The following is a 23,907-nucleotide window of genomic DNA, read 5'->3' as shown; positions in this document are numbered from 1 at the left end:
GAAGCAGGAATCGTAAAAAGTGCAAACAAACCAGAGAGAGAAACGTAAATAGTGATTTTTCCTGGAAGAGGATACCCCATTCTCCTGGTATGTAATTAGTTGATGGCGAACACGAGCTGAGATGGAAAATATATAAAAAAAGAACTGGTCTCCCACAAACACGTTAACTAATTAAAAGTATTCTTTTTTTCTCTGACATACATACAGTACAAATACACGTTGGAAATTATCAACAGGTGTGGGAAGATATTCAAAGAGATGGTAGAAAAGAGGTAAGAGGTATGGAAATAGAAAAATTGTACCACAACCTAATTTTAAGTATTGTTATGACCTTAATTGTATTTTCTCCATAGTTCTGCCTTTTTAAAGCTCTGCTGAAATTTTCAAAAATATATGAAGATTTTGGTTTTAAATTTTTCAGCAAGTATTAGACAAATTCTAATTCGTCCCTTAAAATTCTCAGTCTGATAAAAATATCACGACATGAGAAATTTCAACCAAATCTGATACTCTCTTCTCTCTTGCATTGAAGGGGTACCGGTATAATATAATCATAGAGCTGAATAAAAATTACAACTGTCCTGAAAAAAAGGAATTCAATTCTCATCTTAAATTCTAAAAAAATACGTACCCAAACAAATCCGCCTCACTGCCGGGGAAACTAATGCGCGGCGACAATGGTGAACGCCCGGCTCTCTTCAACATATCATGCAGCCCAGGTGGAGCATGGATGGGACTAAGGATGGTTATTTTACGATTTGGTGGAGCCAACAGACCACCCGACAACGTCAACTGGGTACGCATGCCAGCCGAGGTGGCAGCCGATTTCATTTCAATTGTTTCAGCTGATTTCGAAATCAAGATCGACGATGACTGGTGTAGACCCATTTTACTGGTATTCACCGAAAGATGTTCAACATTACCGGTGCCTGTTTCACCCGAACTTGGCTCATCAATTTGGGTCGAAGCACTGCGTATACATTTGTCGGGACGATTGCCCATTGATATGCCCACAGCAGCCTCGGAGTGGGCTGAGGTGGAACGTACAAATTGGCGTACATGTTTTTGATGGGCCGTCAGAAAGGCACCCGAGGAAGAACTTGATGGATGATCGGAAACATCTGGTTGCTGGAGGAAACTTTGAAATTTCGACTTGGAGGTGGTCGAGGAGGTGGACGAGGTCTTTTGCATGAAGCTTGATCTTTGCTCACTGGACATAATGGAGGTGCTCGATTGGGCCTTGAGTTGTTGGCCCAGCTGCAGGGTGGCCAATGTGGCACCACAACCACCACCTGCCCCAATTTGTATGGCCATTTCCCCTGGAGCCCCGGTAACCGATGACGATTGTAGACTCTGACTCCGGGCACTGGTCGTTATTGATTTTTGCGATGTGAAAACCTGCTGCTGGGTCTGTTGCGTCTTTTGCTGTAGCTGCTGCAGGGCACTTTGACTCAGGGCGCCGCCCTCTTCCAATATCGAATTTGAAGCGGACGCTATGGAGAACGAACGACTGGCAATTTGACGAGACATCTGACTAACAACACGTCTCTGTTGCTGATGTTGTTGGTGTTCAACCACAACTGTGGTCGTGGCTGTGGTTGGAACAACAACAACGGTAGCACCATCTGATCCCAGTTCGGAACGTTCCTCATCAGCGTCAGCTTCACTTGGCGTTGTAACGATGTATTGTGGCGGTGAGGTATTGTTTTCGTTGGACGACGACATTTTGCTTCACGATGTTATTGTTGTTGTTACAGCTGATGTTGTTGTAGTGGTGGTGGTAGCGGAGATGTTGTCGATGATGGCGTTGGTGGTGTTAAATGTATAACAGTTTTGTTTGAGGAGCTTAGTTGTTGTTGTTGGTATTTTTTATTTAAAGTAACTTTCGTTGGTGATTTATAGGTAACTTTAGTTGTCTTTTCTCCGACTCTCTTGCGTTTATTTTGTACGGCGCATAAATTAAAGGTACAAATTCTTTTTGTTGAGGATTTTTTGTTTCTGTATTTTTTGTCAGGGCCTTACAGAGGCTTAACAGGTTGTAAAAATTGTAAATTATTGTTGCTCTTCAAAAAATTGCAAATAAAATATCTGTAACAAAAAATTATTTTGACATAAAGAGGTATTAGTTTTGAGTTCGGGGTTTTTTGATGCTGGAAAATTGTCTCTTTTATTTATTTTTACCCAACTCTGTGTGTATGTGCGCATCGCTGAAAGAGGCTGAATTATCAAATGAAATCAAAAGTAATTTGTTGTAGAGAACCTGAGGAACCTGAAAAAGGTCTTCCAGGCGCTGAATACCTGTAAAAGGCCATCTAGCCTTAGATATGAGTTCTTATCACTGAGGACCTGTTAAAAAATCTTCTAGCCACAGAAAGATTTAAAAGTTCTTTAAAGCCTACATACGTTCTTGGCTTACATAAGGCCAATAAGAGGGGCCAAGTATCAGAGGACGCAGATTCTGACCACAGAACCCCGATAAAAAAATATTTAAGCCACTAGAGACCTGTAAAGGAATCTTCTAGGCAATGAAACCTAGTCTAGCCACAGAATATCTGTAAGGCCTTAGATGGGTATAAAAATTCTTCAAAGCCAAGAAGGTCCAAGGAAGGATTTTTGCGGATACCCACATAAGGCCAATAAAAGGGCCCGAAGTATAAGAGGAGACATATTCTGACTACAGAACCCTAATAAAAAATATTTAGGTTACAAGAGTCCTGTTAAGGATCTGCATGTCAAAGGGAATCTGAAAAAAAACCTTCTAAACATTGAATACCTAGAAAAGGCCATCCAATCCTAGACGTTCTTGTCACTGCAGACCCGTAAAAGATCTTCTAGCCACAGAAGGATGTAAAAGTTCTTCAAAACCTACATACGCTCATGGCCTACATAAGGCCAATAAGAGGGGCCAAGTATCAGAGGACAGAGATTCTGGCCACAGAACCCCGATAAAAAAATATTTAAGACACTAGAGTCCTATAAGGAATCTTGTAGACAAAGAAACCTGGTCTAGCCACCGAATATCTCTAAAGCCTCAGAAGGATATAACAATTCTTCAAAGCCAAAAAGATCCATGGAAGGATTTTTACAGATACCCACAAAAGGCCAATAAATGGGGTCCAAGTATAGGAGGACAGAGATATTTAGGCTACAAGAGTCCTGTTAAGGATCTGCATGTCAAAGGGAATCTGAAAAAAGCTCTTCTATCCACCGAATACCTAGAAAAGGCCATCCGATCTTAGACGTTCTTGTCACTGCAGACCCGTAAAAGATCTTCCCGCCACCAAAGGATCTAAAAGTTCTTTAAAGGCAAGGAGGGTTCGTAGAAGGTTTTTTAATATCAAAAGAATTAAATGGGTTCTTCTGGTCACAGAAGACCCAGAAATGTCTTCTAATTGAGGAAGACCATAAAATCGTCTTTTATCTGTAGAACACTACTGGCCATTGAAGATCTGTGAAAATAAGTCTTTTAGCTACAGAAAACCTATATAAGGCATTTTAGTCATATGAGTCCTGGGAGAGGTCCTCCAGCCAAAAAAGACCAATAAAAAGTTGTTTTTTTTAACCACAGGTGATTTTTAAGGGATCATCAAGCCTCTGGAGGTCCACAAGAAGACCAATCCAAATTCTTCTACAAACATATGACTGTAAGAATTCATCTTTCAACGGACCTGGGAAGAAGGGTATTTTAGTTGCAGAACAATACTGGTCCTTAACGACCTTGCTGTAGGAAACTTATATTAGGCCTTTTAGTCGCATGAGACATGAAAGATGTCCTGCAGCAAAAAAAAGACCCATAAAATGTTGTTGCTTTTATCCATAGGATTTTTATTCGCCGACGATTTTTAAGGGATCAACAAGCCCCTGAAGGTCCACAAGAAGACCAATCCAAATTCTTCTATAAACATATGACTGTAAGTGTACATATTTCAACGGATCTGGGAAGAACAACACATAAGACCTTTTAGCCGCATAAGAAATGAAAGATGTCCTGCAGCAAAAAAATATCCATCAGATTTTTCAAGACGAAGAAGGTCTGATTAGAGTTTTCTACCCAAAGGAGAATCAACAACCACCGGAAGGTCTACAGGAAGACTTATCGAAATTCTCCTCCAATCATATGACCTGCAGGAATTTATTTTTCAACGAATGAATGAGTTTCTAAAAGTTTTTTCTGCCTCATAAAATCCATAGAGGGTTTCCGGGGCACATAAGACATTTGAAAAGTGTTTTGGTCAGTCGGAGAATCTTAGAGCCTAGGAGTGACGCAAAAGAATTTCTAGTTCCAGAAAAACCTGTTAACCTGTTAAATGACTTGTAGTATAAGGAAGCTCAAAAAAGATTACTACCCATATTTGATCCATATTAGGCCTCTTCTAGTTATTAAGGGTTGGAAAAAAGGCCTGCTAGTCACAGAGAATCTGCTTTCAGCCACAGAGAAACTGCCAGACTTCAAGCACCCCAGAAATCCAATAAAAAATTTTAGTTCAAAAAAGTATTAAAAAATTTTCTAGCCATGAATGGTCTATGCGAGAGCCCCCCAGTTGTGAGAGTCCCTTCATTAAAAGTCTTCAAGGCCAATAAAACGATCTCAAATCCAAAAAAAAAAGAAAAAATTAAAAATAAATAAATAAAACATGGCAAAAAATTGACAGAAGACCTCTAAAAGGCCTTTAAAGTCTAAAAGACCTGTTGAAAGTCATCAACAGTGAGAGTCCCTTCATTAAAAAGTCTTCAAGGCCAATAAAAGGATCTCTAATCCAAAAAAAAATTAAAAAAAAAAAAATAAAAAATAAAACTTGGCAAAAAATTGACAGAAGACCTCAAAAAGGCCTTTAAAGTCTAAAAGACCTGTTGAAAGTCATCAACAGTGAGAGTCCCTTCATTAAAAAGTCCTCAAGGCCAATTAAAGGATCTCTAATCCAAAAAAAAAAAAATTAAAAAGAAAAAAATAAATGAATAAAACTTGGCAAAAAACTGACATAAGACCTCAAAAAGGCCATTTAAGTCTAAAAGATCTGTTAAAAGTCATCTAGCACCAGAAGGCTTGTTTAAAGTCCTGTTGCTTAGATTTAAACAAAAAACTTTTCAGGAAATTCGAAAATCGTTGAGTCGGATATTTTCCCTATTAGGTCCATATATTTGATACACCCCGAGACCATTCATTTGAGACTCGCCTCGACCGCTGCTTCAGTTTTAATTTTTAAATTTTACTACAAATAGATGATATGATGATATCTTAGAGATTTTCTGTTTAAAGGACACCTATAGACTGTCCTCCTTCCATTACTTCTTTTTTTGGCAAAAAAAATTAAAATTATATTTTTTATACACAATTCTTGAAGCCCATCGAAAACTTCAGGGTGTACTACCAATAGATGATATGATGATATTTTAAAGATTTTCTGTTTACAGGACACCTATAGATTTTCCTCCTTTTATTATTATTATTTTTTTTTGGCAAAAAATTAAAATGGTATTTTTTATACAAAATTCTTGAAACTCTCTAGAAAACTTCAGTGTGTAGTATTCTTGTGGAATTCTACCTTAAATTCAAATTTAATTCTCCTTCAGTCAACTGACTAACTCCCTCCTCAAAATACTTCAAATAATTCCAAATTTCCTTAGGATATGCTACAACTTTCCCATTGTAATTAAAGTATGCCCCCAACAATAGGCTAAACATAAGTTCAAGATTACCTGGCAAATACTTTGCAACTAATTAGGAAACATTTTGTTGTTAACAATAATAAAACAACAACAATATTATCATTATCATCGACATCATTATATAGGCAATTATCATTTTTCTTGCCATATTATTGTCTGCCGTTTGTTAATGGAAAACATTTTCAAATTAACATTTATTTCTTGGGCCAAAGTTAGACAAAACAAAAACTTAGCAGAAAAAACTCCACAACTTATCAAAATGTATTCTGCTTTTTCTTTTTAATCGGTTTTTTTGCTTCGAGCTTAGTTTTTTGCAAGATGTTCTTTAAGTTTTTTGCTTTTGTTTTTCTTCTCCTTCTCCGTGAAGGAAAAAAGTTATCAACAAGTCTAATGTTAACTCAGCCAAAAAGTATGCACCACAAGTAAGATTCGAGAAGTTAAAAAAAAAAAACGTAAAAAAAGTTATTGGGTTTTTAGCATTTGTTACTCTTTGGGGAATATGGAATATGTTGATTTTCAGTTTTCAATTCGATAAGAAATTGAAAATTTTGGATATGATAAAAATGCAATGTGTTAGCTTGGGAAATATATGGATAATGAAAAATATTTTTATTTTAAATGTTAAAAATATGAAATAATGACAGCAAATAGTATTTTTTTTTTTAATTTGAAAAAGTCTTCTCTAAAATGAAAAAAATATATTACAATTTCCGTGTCAATTCGAATTAACCCCAAATTTATATTACACTGTTCCCCAAAACTTTACTTTTCGAATATTTACAGAAAACCCCAGTTGATTACACTGCGCAAAAAATTAATTTTTTTCAATAATTAAGGTTGAAATCCAGCAGATTATGAAAGTAAAGTTGAAAACAGGAAGACACGTGTATTGGCGTTTTGAAAGTTTGCATAGAAAATTGACCAAAATAGAGGTAAACTTCAAATTTCTGAATACCAGATATTTTACAATTCAGTACTTTTCGTACAATTATGGTACACATTTCCGAAACCACCTCCATATGTCCAGGCTACACATGAATTTCCGATTTAAAGTATTATCTGTTCAACCAATACCAAATTGTACAAATTTGGAACTTTTCGTAACCTGAAAGTTCGAATTTTCCCTAAACACATAGGTACATCTATCCTGCACTCCATCAATGGCTGTTATTCCACATGTCAGATTTCTAGATCATTTCGTTTGTTCAATACAAGGTATTTAGTACTTTTCGTATTCTTTTAGTACGAATTTCCAAAAAAATAGCCTATGCACCAAGACTGACCCTCGTGCAAGATTTCAATATTCTAGCTTCAGTAGTTTCATATGGGCATTGATTCTCAGTTAAAAAGATGAGAATATTTCCGATTAACATTGGGAGGCAAAAAAAAGTTTATTATACCCTCAGCTATATGGCTAGAGAGGGTATATATCACTTGATACGACCAAAACGTGGCTCATCGAAATAACGGATCAAATCCGTTTCAGAACATTTGGAGTCGATCTAGGTTTGGAGTCCGTCTGCCCATCCTTCGGTATGTCTGTCTGGCTGGCTGATGACCACGATAACTCGCGAAGGGAGTATCCGATTTGGTCCCAACTTGGTACACCGTAATTTTATTATCATATTTAGATCGAGTTCGGAGATGGGCAATATCGCTCCATTGGTACCACCCAAACAACGGGTCGAAATTTAAAAAAAGAAAGGGAAAGAGAGGGGATTATCCGATTTTGCATCAGTGCTAGGTCAGGTGCGAAAATGGCCAATATCGGTCCACTCCATTAAAGGGCAAATAATTTTGAATAATTATAACTTTTATAAAATGTGATGTAAGAGTCCGATTGTCTTCAAATTTCACACTTCCCAATAATTTTATTAACCCATTGTCTAGTGTTAAGATGGAATATATCAGTCCACTCCTTCTGGTATCTCCCCCAAAAAAGTTCGAATTTAAAAAAATAAAACAAACAAATTTTTTTCCGCACAGAAACAGAAGCATTAATCCGATTTTGCTTCAACTTTGCAAATTCGAATATTTGCGTCAGTTCTAAGTCAGGTGCAAAAATGGATAATATCGGTCCACTCCATCAAGTGTCCACAGAGGGTAAAAATTTTGAATAATCATAAATCTTTTAAAATGTGATGTAAAAATCCGATTGTCTTCAAATTTCACACATCCCAATATTTTTATAAACCCGAGATCTGGTGTTAAGATGGAATATATCGGTCTACTCCTTCTGGTAACTTCCCCCACAAAAGGTCGAAATTTTGAATAAACAAACTCAAAATTAACATCCGATTCCATTTAGATTTGGCACATCTGAGTATTTTCATCAATACAGGATCTGTTATAAAAATGTTAGAGATCGGACCATTCCTTCTGGTACCTCCCCTACAAAGGGTCAAAATTTTAAATTTCCACGAAGGTCATAAAACGCGAAATAAGCATCAAGTTCTCTTTATATTTCACACACACCACTATTTCTACTAATACAAGATATGTTATACATCGGTCCACTCCTTCTGGCACCTCCCCCACAAAGGTTCAAAATTTTGAATATCCATGAAATTCACAAAAACGAAATTAATATCCGATTCCATTCCAGACTTGGTACATCTCAATATTCAATGTTCGATTTTGTTGTTGTTTTGCCCATATCAATATTTTTATATGTATTAGATGATGTATGAAAATGGAATACTTCGTTCGACTCTGGTGCACCATGCACATTTCAACATTTTCTCAAAGTTATCACATATCTCATATAAAGAGAAGGAAGTAATTAATAAAGCCCTAACCTGGCCTAAGGGTCTACATCTGTTGGTCAAACCGACTGATTCTTTTAATCATTTCTATCGATTTTTGGTGGTATAAGGATTTCATGACAATATTTTCTAAAAACCATTTTCTAATTTCAATCAGTTTTCGACTACGAAGAGATAATTTCGATTCCTTTACCAAAAAAAAAAAAAAAATAGATGATCGAATCAATATCCGATTCAAATATTTAAATTAGTTATATATTAATAATCTCCTTTACATCAGCTACCTCGAAATGTCCTCCCTCTAGAAATGACTTCGGGATATGACAACATCCTTCTGCCTTTTGGAAATGATGATGTTTCTCCCCCTTCGCCTCTATGTAGCCTCCTAAGTAAACACCGAGAAATCTCTGTTTAAATAAAATTCAAATGACTTTCTAACTCAATTGACCCGCAAGGCAATTTTCCATGCCATTGAATTGATAATTTCAAACGGAATGACCAAAAAGTATGCTTTATTGTTTGAGTTAAATAAATTATGCCTTAAAGTAGGCATTACAATATTTGAGTATAGCCTTAAAGTATGAATTTCTTTTTTGCCATTGCCATCATTAAAATGTAAAACAATACAAAACAAACTTGTGAAACTTGTTCACAAGAAAAGGGCAAGGAAGAAAATTCCAAGGAAAATCTGTTTTCCAAACCATCTGATGAGGGAATCTTAAAGGACAAGTCTTTTAAAGTCAAAGCAAAATTCGAGATATTAAAAATATCAACAAAGAGGTCTTTTAAGGTCTTTTTTCGGCAACCCTTCATACAAAAGAACATCCCCCTCCCAAAATATGTTTTCCTCAAATGCCTCAGAGCAATAAAAATCCGAAATAATTATTTCATATGTAAACTATACACAAATATTGTTGCATGACACCCCCCCCCCCCCCCCCCCACACACATAGACTCACATATACACAGTGACACCTTATGTAATGAAGTAGAAAAACTATGTCATGTTACCCCCAAAAATGGACATCATTGTCATCCAATACCATATCAAAGGGAGAGGGGGAGGAGAGGGTCGAAGTTCCCAAAAAAAGATCATCGAATCCCAACCACCACCATTCGTTTAGTAGCCTGAAACCAAATGAGCAACAGCATACGGATACAATGTGACGATGGCAATTTATTTCCTGGCCACTCTGCCGAGAATAGATACCCGCCACTAGCCTGAAGGCCAACACAAATATGCCAAAACGAATGACTGGAAAACGGTGTTTCGAAAAATTGGCACAAAATATTGTTGTCAATATTGGTTTGTTGCGCCAATCTTCCAATGGCGTTTTTTTTTTGGTGCTGTCATGTGAAGGTTCAATGCGTTTCAATTTTTGTTGTGAGTGTTTTTTTCTGCAAATTTCGTAGGTGCTAAAGGGAAAGTTCAAAGCTGTTGGAAACTTGGCGGAATAAATTGTTAACAGCTGGAAGTAATTGTTGTTTTTTTTTTCTTCGGAAAGAAATTACAGAATAGATTGCTCCCCCTAACCGAAGGTAAATTGTCAATGCGAACAATTAGAAAATGATTTGCTGAAGGACATTTTTGAAAAAGAGCTACTATAAAAAATTCTTATTTAGATTACCTTCAATTCAAACAATAAGAATGGTTAAGGAAATCAAGGAGTTCTAAGAATAATTTTTAAAGATTAACACAAATTACGATAAGTTTCAGATGAAAACGGATTTTGAAGAATCTATCTTTTTAAGGCAAATAACCAAAGAAGCAGGGATTTTTTCGAAAACAAAATCGAAATTATAAAAAGGGGTTTCTAATATTTTTGTTGGTCCACTAGACCGGACAAACGAAGTACCCAAATGTGGATTTTTGATGAAAATATTTTTAAGAGCAGTAAGTTCGGCCGGGTCGAACTTTGAATACCCTCCAGCATTTGGAACGAATTTGGAAATTTTCTAAAAAAAAAAAAAAGATGTTCAAAATTCTGGTAAAATAATAAAACGCGGACCTACATAGGTATTGTTGTCATAAGCCATTAGCATATTCAAATTTTAAACTTGAAATAAACGTTGATCAATGTAGCTAAAATCATCAAAATACCGTATATAGAGAGGTACCGTTACATCGGAGTTATACGAAGACCTGGATTTTTCTGTCACAGGCTGTAGCATCCATTACGAACTTCAAATACGACATCTCAAATAATTTCGGTGAATAATATGGCTAAAATCGCCAAAATATCGAATTTAGGGAGATACTGATGTATGGGGCCTATACGAAGACCTGGACCTGAATAGATTTTCTGTCATAGACTGTAGTTCCTACTACGAACTCTAAATACGTAATTTGTAATACGAATAATGTCGCTAAAATCAATACGGAATATCTGGAGGTACCGTTATATGAGGGCTATACGAAGACGTGGACCTCACAGACAATTTTCTGTCTTAGGCTGTAGTATCCATTTCGAACTTCAAATACCAAATTTGAAACAATTCCGGTGAATAATGTCGCTAAAATCATCAAAATACCGAATATCGGGAGGTACCGTTATATGGGGGCTATATGAAAACGTGGACCTACATGGCCCATTTACGAACTTAACCTGCCTACTGGAAAAATAAACATGTGCGCCAAATTTTAAGCCATCTATCTAAACTCATTCGAAAGATAGCGTGATTACGACAGAAAGACAGACGGACAGACAGACACACAGGCCGACAGACAGACGGACATAGCTAAATGGACTTAGAATTTTACGCTGATCAGGAATATATATTTTGTTGGGTCTAACATGAGTATTTTGAGGAGTTACAAACGGAATTACAAAGTTAATATACCCTCCATAATATGGTGGAGGTTATAAAAAATTTAAGGACTCATAATTCAACTAAACATGGAATTTAAGAAATACATTTTCAAAGTTCCGCAGAGCATCTAGACGTGGATTTAAAAAATCTTTTCTCAAAGAGGTGTCGACCAACGGAATTTTGAAAAAAAAAAAAAAAAATCAAGGCTTAATAGACCACCTAATCTTGAAATGATAGCACTATTTTTTCTCGAGGACAAGTATAGTTTTAGGGATAATTTCTCAAGGAGCAATTGAAATAGTTCTGAAGACACATCGAAGATTTCTAATTAGCAATGGATAATATTCCATCAATATTCCATGAAGTACCAACTGAAGGATATTTTTCAAGCAGTAATAGGCCAAATAAATGTATAATTTTAAGACTTTATCCGAGGGATCAAAAAAACTAAATATACATGAGTTTTTTACACCCTCAGACATATAGCTACAGAGGGTATATATCATTTGATACGGACAAAACGTGCCTAGTCGAAATAATGGTTTTAGACCCTAGGTCTCTTTGGACCAAATCCGTTTCAGAACATTTGGGGTCAATCTAGCGATGTCCGTCCGTCTGTCTGGCTGGTGCACACGAAAACTCTCAAAGGGAGTATCCGATTTGATCCAAACTTGGTAAATTGTTATGCTATTGTCAAACTTAGATCGAGTTCGGAGATGGGTAATATCGGTCCACTCCTTCTGCTAACTCCCCCACAAAATTTTCTAAAAAAAAGAAAACATATTTTACTGCACAAAAAGAGAAAGGACTATCCTAGTTTGCTCCACCTTGCCAAAATCCTAATATTTGCATCAGTGCTAGAGCAGGTGCGAAAATGGGCACTTCACCACTTGATGGACCCTCCCTCTAAAGGGTCAACAATTTGAATTATTTTAATTCTTATAAAATGTGATGTTAGAGTCCGATGTTCAAATTGCATACATCAAAAATTTTTATTAAGCCAAGATCTGGTGTGAAGATGGTAGAAATCGGACCATTCCTTCTGGTACCTCCTCCATAAATGGTCAAAATTTTGAATAAGCAAAGCGATCATAAAATCCGAAATAAACATCCGGTTCACGTCTTATTTCACACATCCCATTACTTCTGCTAACACAAGATTTGCTGTGAGGATGGAATATATCGGTCCACATCTTCTGGTACCTCTCCCACAAGAGGGTCAACATTTCGAATATCTACGAAGCTCATGAAACGCAAAATTAACATCCGATTCCATCCACGTTTGGTTGGTTTTTGGAATTTTTAATAATTTTGGAATAATCTAATAATAATCGATAAAAAACGTCCTAGAAATAAACATTGGTTCTTGAAATTTATTTACAAAAAAAATCAAGTTTGTGTATTTTTTGAAATTTAAAAAAAAAATTCCTTGAATCCGTTACATGGGGACTATTCCAAAACATATACCTATGTTAAAATTTTTCTGTAAGATGAAAATTTAAAAAAAAATAACCAGCTTTAGTGTGTTTACTAAGTCCTTGAACATTTTTAAATCCAAATTTTATTTGGATATATTTAACAAAAAAAATATATTTTTACAAAAAAAAATTTTTACAACAAAAAACATTTGTTCGATATTTTAGTATTTAATTTTTTTTTTTTATAAAATTTTTTTTTAATAGAAAAATTTAAAAAATGTGATCTTGGTTGGTTTTTAGAATTTTTATTAATTTTTGAATTTAATTTGGTCGGGCTCCGAAAAAAATTCTAAAAAATAAAAATTCACGTTTGGATAGTTTTTGGAATTTTTATTTACTTCGGAATTAACAAATGCTTTTGGTCGGACTTCGCGAAAAAAAATAAGGAATCTACGTTGGTATTTGAATTTTATTTACACAAAAAATCACGTTTTTCTATTCTTTGAAAATTATTAAAAAAATTTCAGAATTGCTTATTTTTTGAATTTTTGTGGGAAATATACTAAAACATATGTCTTTGTTGATAATATACTGTGAGAAGGTTGTCTACCCCTCAAGGAGCCTGAGTACAAATGTATGGTGAAATTTATGGCAAAAGTGGTTTTTGAAAGAGGTTTTCTGCCCTCTTAGAAACCAAGATGCCAAATAAGGGCCAAATCGATTGAACAATGTGACCAAGTTTCCGAAAATAGCCGAAATTCTATTAGGGTCATACCAAATCAAGGGGTTATACTGATAATTTTTTGCAAGGATGATTTCTTCTCCAACCAAAATTTTGCCAAGTTTTATATGAAAATATGTTTAAAATGTAAAAATACATGAAATCTGGCTAAATCCTTATATGGAGTCTTTTCCAAAAAAAAAAAAATAACAACAACAATAATAATAATAATAATAATAATAATAATAATAATAATAATAATAATAATAATGATAATAATAATAATAATAATAATAATAATAATAATAATAATAATAATAATAATAATAATAATGATAATAATAATAATAATAATAATAATAATAATAATAATAATAATAATAATAATAATAATAATAATAATAATAATAATAATAATAATAATAATAAATGTATAAATAAATACATAAAAATAGCAACGTATGTACAGTTTTAAAAACAAATTCCTTAATATCCATTACAAAAACTACAAGTCCAGTTGGTCACACAAAAATATAAATCCCTGACTGACTGATCTTTTAAAATATATTTAACAAGTCAGCGTCTAAAAGACCTACAAAAGAAGATCTTGTACTGTTCCTTTTTTGGAATTCGAAAAATACCTAATTAATAAATTTTCTACTGATCCTTGATAAATTACTCCTGAAACATCCACCAGTTCTTGATCTGTTGTTCCATGAAAACGAAAACCTAAAAGCACCACTTCATATTCCAATTATTTTCATGCCTATTTTAATTTGCTTTATAGTTTATACGGTATCAAACGACATCAACCTTAAAAAATTGCCCTTTTTTCCTGAAATACCATAGTAACACATGTTGACATTGGCAAATTTTCACATGCACTCGAGGTGCTGTCGTTGTCGTTGTAAGTGTTAACTAGTCGTTGTCGCTCATTACTAACCAAGTTAAAGCAATTACCATGTAAATAACACCTACACACACTCATAGACACCGAAGCCTCACACGTACAGGAATTTTTATTTTTATGGCGGAAAATTAAGTGAAATTGTGGGAAAAATGTGATAAAGGCAAAAACAACTCATGTGTCAACTATGAAGAAGGCATTTTTTTTTTTTAAAAAGGAAGTATGTGTTGAAGAATTTCGAAATTGAGGGCCTGTTTCTGTATGGCTATAAGAAAGTAAAGGAGAACAAAAAATGACATTCGAAATGTGATTTTTGCAATTTTTTATCAATTGAAAAAAAATTAAAAAAAAAATAAAAAAGCTGTAAGTTCGGCCGGGCCGGACTTTGAATATCCTCCACCATTTCGAACGAATCTGGCAATTTTCAAAAAAAAAAAAAAAAAAAAAAAATTAAATCCGTTCAAAATTCAGTTGAAATCTTAAAAATACCAAATGTTGCCGTCATATTGGAGTCTAAATGACGACGTGGATCTGCATAGGGAATTTTTGTCATAAGCCATTACAATATTCAAATGCAAAACTTGAAAAAAAAGATCGGCTAAAATCATCAATATAGGGAGGTACTATTACATGGGGACTATACCTCAGGCTGCAGTACACATTACGAGCATTAAAAACTAAATTTGAAACCATTCCGGTGAATAAAGTCGCTAAAATCATCAAAATACCGAATATCGGGAGGTTCCGTTATATAAGGGCTATACGAGGACGTGGACCTGCACCGAAAGTTTTCTGCCTAAGGCTGCAGTATACATTACGAACTTCAAATACCAAATTTGAAACAATTCCGATAAATAATGTCGCTAAAATCATCAAAATACCGAACATAGGAACGTGCCGTAATATGGGGGCTATATGAAGACGTGGACCTGCACTGACAATTTTCTGTCTTAGACTGTAGTATCCATTGCGAACTTCAAATACCAAATTTGAAATATTTTCGGTGAATAATGTCTCTGAAATCACCAAAATACCGAAAAATGGGAGGTACCATTATATGGGGGCCATACCAAAACCAAATGATACGATCTCAACGATCTTTATAACGGATCTTGTGTTGACAGAAATATTGCGATGTGCCAAGTCTAAATGGAATCGAAAGTTAATTTCTCGTTTTATAAGCTCCATGGACCTTAACAATTTTAACCCATAGTGGGAAAGGTAACCGAGGGAGTGGACCGATGCATTCCACCTTCACAGCAGATCTTGTATTAGTAGAAATAATGGGATATGTGAAATATGAGGAAAACCGGATGCTTATTTCGAAATTTTGGCCCTTTATGGGGGAGGCATAAGAAGGAATTGTCCGACACATACCATCTTTGTAACAGATTTTGTGTTAACGGAAATATTGAGATGTCTGTCAAGTCTGAATGGAATCGGATGTTAATTTCGTGCTTTTTAGCTTCATGGATATTCAAAAATTGGCCCCTTTGTGGGGGAGGTGCCAGAAGGATTGGTCCGATTTCTACCATCTTTATAACAGATCTTATGTTAGTGGAAAGAATGGGATGTGTGAAATATGAAGAGAGATGGATGCTTATTTAGGATTTTATGATCGTTTAGGATACTCAAAACGTTGGCCCTTTGTGAAGGAGATACCAGAAGGAATGGTCCGAACCCTACCATCTTTTTTAACAAATCTAGTGTTGATAGATATATTGAGATGTGCCAAGTCTGAATGGAATCGGATGATAATTTTGCGTTTTATGTGCCTCATGGATATTTAAAATATGACCCTTTTTTGGGGGAGGTACGAAGAGGAGTGGACCGATGTATTCCATCTTCACATTGGGTTAATAAAAAAATATTGTGTTGTGTGTAACTTGAAGACTATTGGGGGAGGTACTTGATGGAGTTGACCGATATTGTCCATTTTCGCATCCTACCAAAGCTGGAGAAAATTCGGATCATCCTTTCTGTGCAGTAAAATAAATACAAAATTTAAAAATTTCGTACTTATGTGGGGGAGGTACTAGAAGGAGTGGACCAATATTGCCCATCTCCGTACTGGATCTAAATTTTATATTAATCTTACGATGTACTATGTTTCTGTAGCCATATGGTTGAGGGTATAAAAAATTGCTTGGATTGGTAATTATATATTCATATCATTATAGAGATATAGTCCTTGAGGAATTTTTCGCAAGACCTAACAGAGTTATTATTTTTATACCCTCCACCTTGGTAAGGAGGGTATATTAACTTTGTCATTCCGTTTGTAACATCCTTAAATATTCGTCGTAGACCCCATAAAGTATATATATTCATAATCAGCATAAAATTCTAAGTCGATTTAACGATGTCCGTCTGTCTGTCTGTCTGTCTGTCCGTCTGTCTGTCTGTTGAAATCACGATACAGCCTACAGTATTTGACGTAGAGAAATTTTGCAGAGCAATTCGCATTGTGTCTAGAATGGTTGGTATTGAAAATGAGATATATCGGCCCACGTTCTGGTATAGTCTCCATATAACGGTACCTCCCGATATTCGGTATTTTGATGATTTATGCCACATTTTTTCACGGATTTGTTTGAAAATTGGTAATTGTAGGTCATAACGGGTCTCTGTGCGTGTGGCAAAACATTGCATGTATAGGTCCACGTTTTGGTATAGCCCCCATATAAAGGTACCTCCCGATATTCGGTAATTTGATGATTATTGAAACATTTTTTCATGGATTTGTCTAAAAATTGGTATTTGTGGGTCATAATGGTTTCCACCTCCGGTGGCGAAACATTACATGTATGGGTCCACGTTTTGGTATAGCCCCCATATAACGGTACCTCCCGATATTCGGTAATTTGATGATTTTTGCCACATTTTTTCACGGATTTGTCTGAAAATTGGTATTTGTTGGTCATAATGGGTTCCAGCTCCGGTGGCGAAACATTGCATGCATGGGTCCATGATTTGATATAGCCCCCATATAACGGTACCTCCCGATATTCGGCATTTTAATGGTTTTTGCCACATTTCTTCTAATGTTTCTTTTACCCTAAGGTGGAGGGTATTAAAAGTTTGGCCCGGCTGAACTTACTGTTTTTTACTTGTTTTTTTTTTTTTTTTTTTTTTTTTTTTTGAGGATATTTTTTACCCTTGAAAATTTCAGGAATCCTTTTCCAAGGCTGAAAAACTGACTTTGTTTTTATGTGGTTTCTTTGAAAATATTTTTTATTTGCATTTTGTGCTCCCAGAACTTCAATGTAACCAAAATCATCTCTACATCACCAACATGAGACTATTTTTTTACCTGATGTGATAATTTCCTGTGAGACTGTTTTAATGCCCATTAAAAACGCATTACTCTTTCACTTGAAAATTTCAAAGTTTCTTAAACTTCCATTTGCTTGGGAGAATAAAAAAAATAAAACTTTTTTCAAAATTTTTATTTTTTTTTCTGTTAAAGTTCTTTAATCAACCTGGTATATAACACAAGTTGTGGATATTCTATGGAAAATTGAAAAATGAGTAAATTGTGAAGTTTACATGCCGGAGAACTTATGCCATTGAAATTAAGAGAGGGAGCTGGTTTGCACGAGCGGACTGAGAGATAATGGAATACGAAATAGATGTTCAAATATAAATAAATTTATATTTAAAGATTATAAATATTTTCCATATTTTGTGTCTCATTTCTAATATACTTAACATATTTCTAATATTCTTCACATATTTCAATTCCCAGTGAATTAATTTCTAACACCAATTTAATTTCAAATATTAAATTAGACATTTTCTTCGGAATTCCCAATTAACAGGCATACGAAGTTGTGATCCATCAAAAGAATATTAAATTATAGTTAATTAAAATGTAAAACTAATCAAGTGGGAGATATTTGTTTGTGTGTCTGTCTGTGTGTGGCCCTGTGAGCAATCCTATTAGTGTGAAGTGTGAATATATCGGAGATATGTGTGAGAGAAGAGTTCAAACAACAAACACTTAAGCACAATTGGCCTACAATTAACACTGGCTCTTAAAAATTCATTTGTATAGAAATTAACAAAATTAATTATTTAGCAAACATTAGGTGATTACAAACTCTGGATAATTAAATTAAATTATTAAAAATTATTTTATATTATTTTTAATATTTAAGAGTTAGGGGAGTCGTATGAGCAATATCAATGGGGTGAAATAAAATTCATCATACGATCTGTTGGCAGTGTTGAAATAGTAACACTAATGCCCACCCGTCTGTTAATAGGGTTATGTTATGTTAAATTCTGTTATGAGCCGTGATATAGTGAAGATTTGCCTTAGATTGAAATTTAGACACATCGATCATAATATCTAGACTCCCTCAGCTAGATAACTGCTATACGAATATCGATATTTTATGATGATGGTATTTTTCATGGATTTTTAGCCAACATAAATTTTGGTGTGATATTTTTGCCCCTCAAATGAATCAACTGGAACCTACTTTTTCCCCTCAAATAAATCAACTAGAGCCTACATTTCCCAAAACTTCAAGAGGAGAAAAAGCCCGAATAAGGTCACGAAGTTCAAAGATTGTTCACAAACAATGTGATATATGACGTAATGTTCTGGTACAAAATAATAATTATTATTATATCACTATACTAATAAATAAAGTATGCAAAGGCTATAGTAGTGCGGGGCCGACCATGTGCTACCCTACAACACTACAATATGCTGGAAGCCTCCTTATGTCCAAATCCATTTTGGAAGATTTCGTTTTTCAAATTATGTCACAGAGAATTGCCCAATTTGACAGGGGGCATTTGTCCAATATTTAAGCACTCTGTCGTGTTGTAAGGTACTCAAAGCAGTTGTGGTCCACTTTACAGATAAATATAGTCCACTGGTCATCTAAAATGCTAGACTTCTCCCCTATCCTTACTACACCTCTCATGAAAAATTCGGCGTCTATCGGTTTATAATTGTTGCCTGTAAAGCAACAGCAAAATCAGGAAAATTTTCTATATTTTAGACCATTTCATCCCCTAAATATTTTGCGATTATCTCCATAAACAATAGGCTTCTATTTTGACCCTAACCCCACCTCCATTTTCAATCTTCATGAGGATCAGGCCATAATTGCGACCTGTGACTTGATTACAAATTAAAATGGACAGAAAAGTCAGTCAGTGGAAATGGCATGGGTTAGAATCTTAATATTTAGTTTAAGGGCCAATCTTGAGGCGGAGGTGGAAGATAAGGCTGGATTTTTAAAGTGGGAATAATGTAGACCTTTATAATCAATTCAGCATTTTTTAAAAAAAAATTTCAAGCAGTGATGTTAGAATCTCTGTTAAATTCAAAAGTCATTGCTTGAAAGTATCCAAGATTTTCCTAACTCGGAATTTTTACCCCAGACTGTTTTTTATACCCTACACCACAAGGTGGTCAGGGTATTATGTCTTTGTGCATTTGTTTGTAACAGGCAAAAGGAAACGAGATAGACCCATAGTTCCTTTTGATGATCTGCATAGAATCACTTTCTGAGTTGATTTATGCATGTCAGTCCGTCCGTCCGTCTGTCCATGTATTCTTGTGAACAAAATGCAGGTCGCATTATCCGATTGATATGAAATTTTGCAAACAACATTTGTTTGGCCCAAGGACGAACCCTATTGAAATTGGAGATAATCGGTAAAAATTTAGATATAGATCCAATATATATCTTCGTCCGATTTGCTTTTTATTGTGCACCAAACGTGTAATATCAGCCCGAATAGTATGGAATTTTGCACATACAATCAAATTAGACCTGAAAATAAGTATGCCAAATTTGGTCGAAATCGGTTCAGATTTGGATATAGCGCCCATATATATTATTCATCCGATTTGTTATTTTTGTCCTCCGCAGCCGTAATATGCACTCTGTAACAACAATATTTGGGGAAATATATCAAATACAGCTCAGAAATATATTTGACAAATTTTATCGAGATCGGTTCAGATTTGGATATATCTTTATCTGATATCAAATTAATTTTGCACCAAATGGGCAATACAAGTCCGAATTTAAAAGATACAAATGCTTCGGCATATTTAGTCCTTTGATTTATTTTTTTATTTAAATTATAATCATAGGGTGTATGATGTTGTATGTGTATGAATTCACCCATAAAAACTTTTAATTGTTATGTGGAGCTCAACTAAATTAGCAAAGTGGTGTACGGTATCATAAAATCGGCCCCGCCCGACTTTAGAACTTTCTTTACTGGTTTTTATATCGTATAAAACTGAAATTAAATGACACCAAGACGAAAAGGCTGAAGCGAAGGTCAGTTTCGGTACGTAGGTAAATTTTTTTGGAAATTCGCACTAAAATGGTACGGAAAGTACTAAAATGTGCTAAAAATTCAATACTTAGTAGTAAACAAACGGAATGAGCTAAAATTTTGAAATTTGGAGATATGAAATTTTGTATGAGAATCGGGATTGGAATGTAAGTTTGGCATATTAAGGTGGATTTGGAAGTATGCGAACTGTACTAAATGGTACCAAATTTGGAAAAGTTTGATTTAAGGTGTACGAATAAAGCTGGAATTTTAAAATTTTGTATTAGGGTCGTTGTTGGTAGTAGGTTTGTCATTGAAAAGTGGTTTTGAAAATGTGTATTACAAGTTCACAAACTGTACTGAATAGTACTAGATTTGGTACAATTTGGTATTGGGTGAACATATAGTGCTTGAAATCTGAAATTTTGTATAAGAGCAGCTGTTCATGTATTGCCTGGACATATGCAAGTGGTATCGGAAATGTGTACTATAAATTTCTGTAAAAAAAGTACTAACTCCTACCATACCATATATATTGAGATATCGAGGTGGATTCGGTACTACATTGGTTTTTGGGTGAAGGAATAGAGTTAAAATCTCGAAATTTGATACAAGTGTCTCTGTTCGTATCTTAAGATATGGAGCTTGTTTTGGAAATGTGTACCATAACTTCACTGTTGGTGCCTGTGCTTAAGATATGGGAGAATTATTGGATATGGCACTTTAATTGCTTAAAAGCACTTAGCAGTAATGAATTGAGTATTTGGTGAAGTGATAGAGTTGGAATCCCGAAATTTGATACAGAGGTCTCTGTTGGTATCTGGAATTACGGTATGGAGGTGGTTTTGGAAATGTGAATTATAATTGTACGCAAAGTACTAAGTGGTACTTAATTTTGTATTGGATGAAGGGATAGAGCTGAAATCCTCAAATTTGATATTGAGGTCTCAGTTGGTGTCTGTGGTTATGTTAAGTGAGTGGTTTTGGAAATGTGCACTATAAATGTACGAAAAGTTCTATATTGTACTATATTTGGTATTTCTTGGAGGAATAGATATAAAAAACTGGAATTTGATATTTAGAAAGCTATTGGTATCTGCGGTTGATATTTGGAGGTGGATCTGGAAATGCGTGATTTATTTGTGTGAAAAGTACTAAATGGTATTAATTTTAATATTGGGTGAAGGAATAGAGCTGAAATTCTCAAAATTTGATATGGATATCACTGCTGCTGTGGATAAGATATGGAGGAGGTTTTGTAAATGGGTACTATAATTGTTTGAAAAGTACTTAATGGTACTAAATTGCGTATTGGGTGAAGCGATAGAGTTGGAATCCCGAATTCTGATACTGAAGTCTCTGTTGGTATCTGGAATTGAGATATGGAGGTGGTTTTGGAAATATGTACTATGTACGAAAAGTACTAAATAGTACTAAATTTGATGTAGGGTGAAGGGATAAAGCTGCAACCGTGAATTTTGTATTGCAATATAGAACGGTTTCGCGAATGATTTCTATATTTATATGAAAAGCACTGAGTGGTGCTAAGCTGGGTATTGGGTGAAGGGATAGAGCTGGTATCTAATATTGAGATATGGAGATGGTTTTGGAAATGGGTTCCACAATTTCTCGAAAAGTACTAAATGTTACTAAGGGATAGAGCAATTGGTGTTTGTGGCTGAGAGAATAAGCTGGGAGAATTAAATACCCGAAATTTGATATTGATGCCACCGTTGGTATCCGAGGTTGAGATATGCAGATTGTTTTGAAATTTGTGTGCTTTAACCGTTCGAAAATAACTAAGTGCTACTAAATTTGAAATTCTGAAATTTCATATTGAGGTCAAGTGTTGTTTCATATGGAGAGGTCGAAATAGTTTTGGACAGAAAAAATGGATGTGGATTCATTGAGCTAGGGATTTACTTATATTTTTCCTAGTAGACTACAAAATGAGCGATTTTAAGACGTTTTGGTGTTACAGCTAAACACTATGCCATAATTATTTCCAAAAAAGGAAAAAAAAAACCTGAATAGTATATAAACCCTAGAGATTCTGAAAATTTAGTACGATGTATGAAGATTTGATTAAAAAACTGAATAAATTGTACCTTTTGAGTACTGAAAAGGTCTAACACGAACTGTTGGAATGAATCTAAAATTGGACTTTTCGCTAACGTAGTAGCGGGCATTTGCTAGTTTTCTATAAATACAAAAGTCTTTACTGATCTGCTACATACGAAAGGATTTTCACCTGTCTTCTATGAACAGAAGACCTCTTCTATTCCAGATAGAAGATCTCTCAGGCCTTCTATACACGGAAATGACCTTCTGTACAACGAAAGGACAGAATGACTTTTAAAGGAGGTCCTTATACAAAATACAATTTACATATCTTCTATAATAACTAGGCTTCTTATATACCTGTTCATAGACTCCTCTATACAGAAAATCCTTTTTTTAGTGTCAAATATTGTGAGCCAATTATGTTTTGAAATCTTCACGTTGAAAACATCACAACGAGAATTCGAGAATATCTAGCAATGCAGAAACAAAATATTTTCTCTTGCTTTCATCTATCCTTAATTTTTATATTTATTTATGTGAAATCTGTGTGATATACCACAACTGTTGTCAGATCAAATGCCATGGTGTTTTTGGGGTTCGAATTTCCTTCTCTATCTATTCTAAATAACTTACGAACCTTAAATATTATTTTGTTCTCCCGAAAAAAAAAAAAAAACGAAAAACTCACAATGGATTTATGATGGCAACGTATTTGTGCCAAACTTGTGACAAGTGATTTGTGTTAAATAATGGCATTAGTGTAAATGTAACTGTAATGTTGTTATTATTGTAGTTGATGTTCAGCAACGCACAATAACAACATCTGGTGAACATTTCACACACACACACTCTCTCACCCACACACCTTTACAGAATAAGAAGCCATTGTTGATTTCTTTTTCTCGGCAAAGATATATTGAATTGATGTCTGCTTTTTGAAAGTATATTTTTGCCTTGAGGTATGCTTTATATTTTGTGTCATTTCAGTTTTCGTTGTTTGTAAACAGGGGCCGATGGGGTGGTGGTGGTGTTGGGAGCAACGTATTTCTTAGATGTGATTAATTTAATGCCCTAAGCAGCAGAGTGCGAGAGAGAGGAGCGGATGGATGGAAGAAAATACCTTTGACATGCCGGTAATAGCTAACTGTTGACATTGTTATGACGCTAATGACATTGAGGCACAAAACAATATTTATTTAAACGTACATCAAGCGAAGTGTGTCATTTTTTGTCTTCTCC

At 34.7% G+C, this 23,907-nt stretch overlaps 1 protein-coding gene across 5 annotated transcripts in view; it reads right to left on the bottom strand.

Moving 5' to 3' along the window:
• Positions 1 to 23,907, bottom strand: part of LOC101888529 (cAMP-specific 3',5'-cyclic phosphodiesterase) — a 668,201-nt gene that overhangs the window by 396,455 nt on the left and 247,839 nt on the right. Inside the window, exon 2 of one of the 5 annotated variants that reach the window (XM_059121840.1) lies at positions 632 to 2,088. The exons of the other annotated variants lie outside the window; for them this stretch is intronic. Within the exon in view, the coding sequence (XP_058977823.1) occupies positions 632 to 1,725 (1,094 nt within the window). The 5' untranslated portion in view covers positions 1,726 to 2,088. The remainder of the gene's footprint in view (positions 1 to 631; positions 2,089 to 23,907) is intronic. 5 annotated transcript variants of the gene reach the window in all.

Source organism: Musca domestica, unplaced genomic scaffold, assembly GCF_030504385.1.
Source record: "Musca domestica strain aabys unplaced genomic scaffold, Musca_domestica.polishedcontigs.V.1.1 2, whole genome shotgun sequence".
Lineage (NCBI taxonomy): Eukaryota > Metazoa > Arthropoda > Insecta > Diptera > Muscidae > Musca > Musca domestica.
This window is presented reverse-complemented; position numbering and strand designations above follow the sequence as displayed.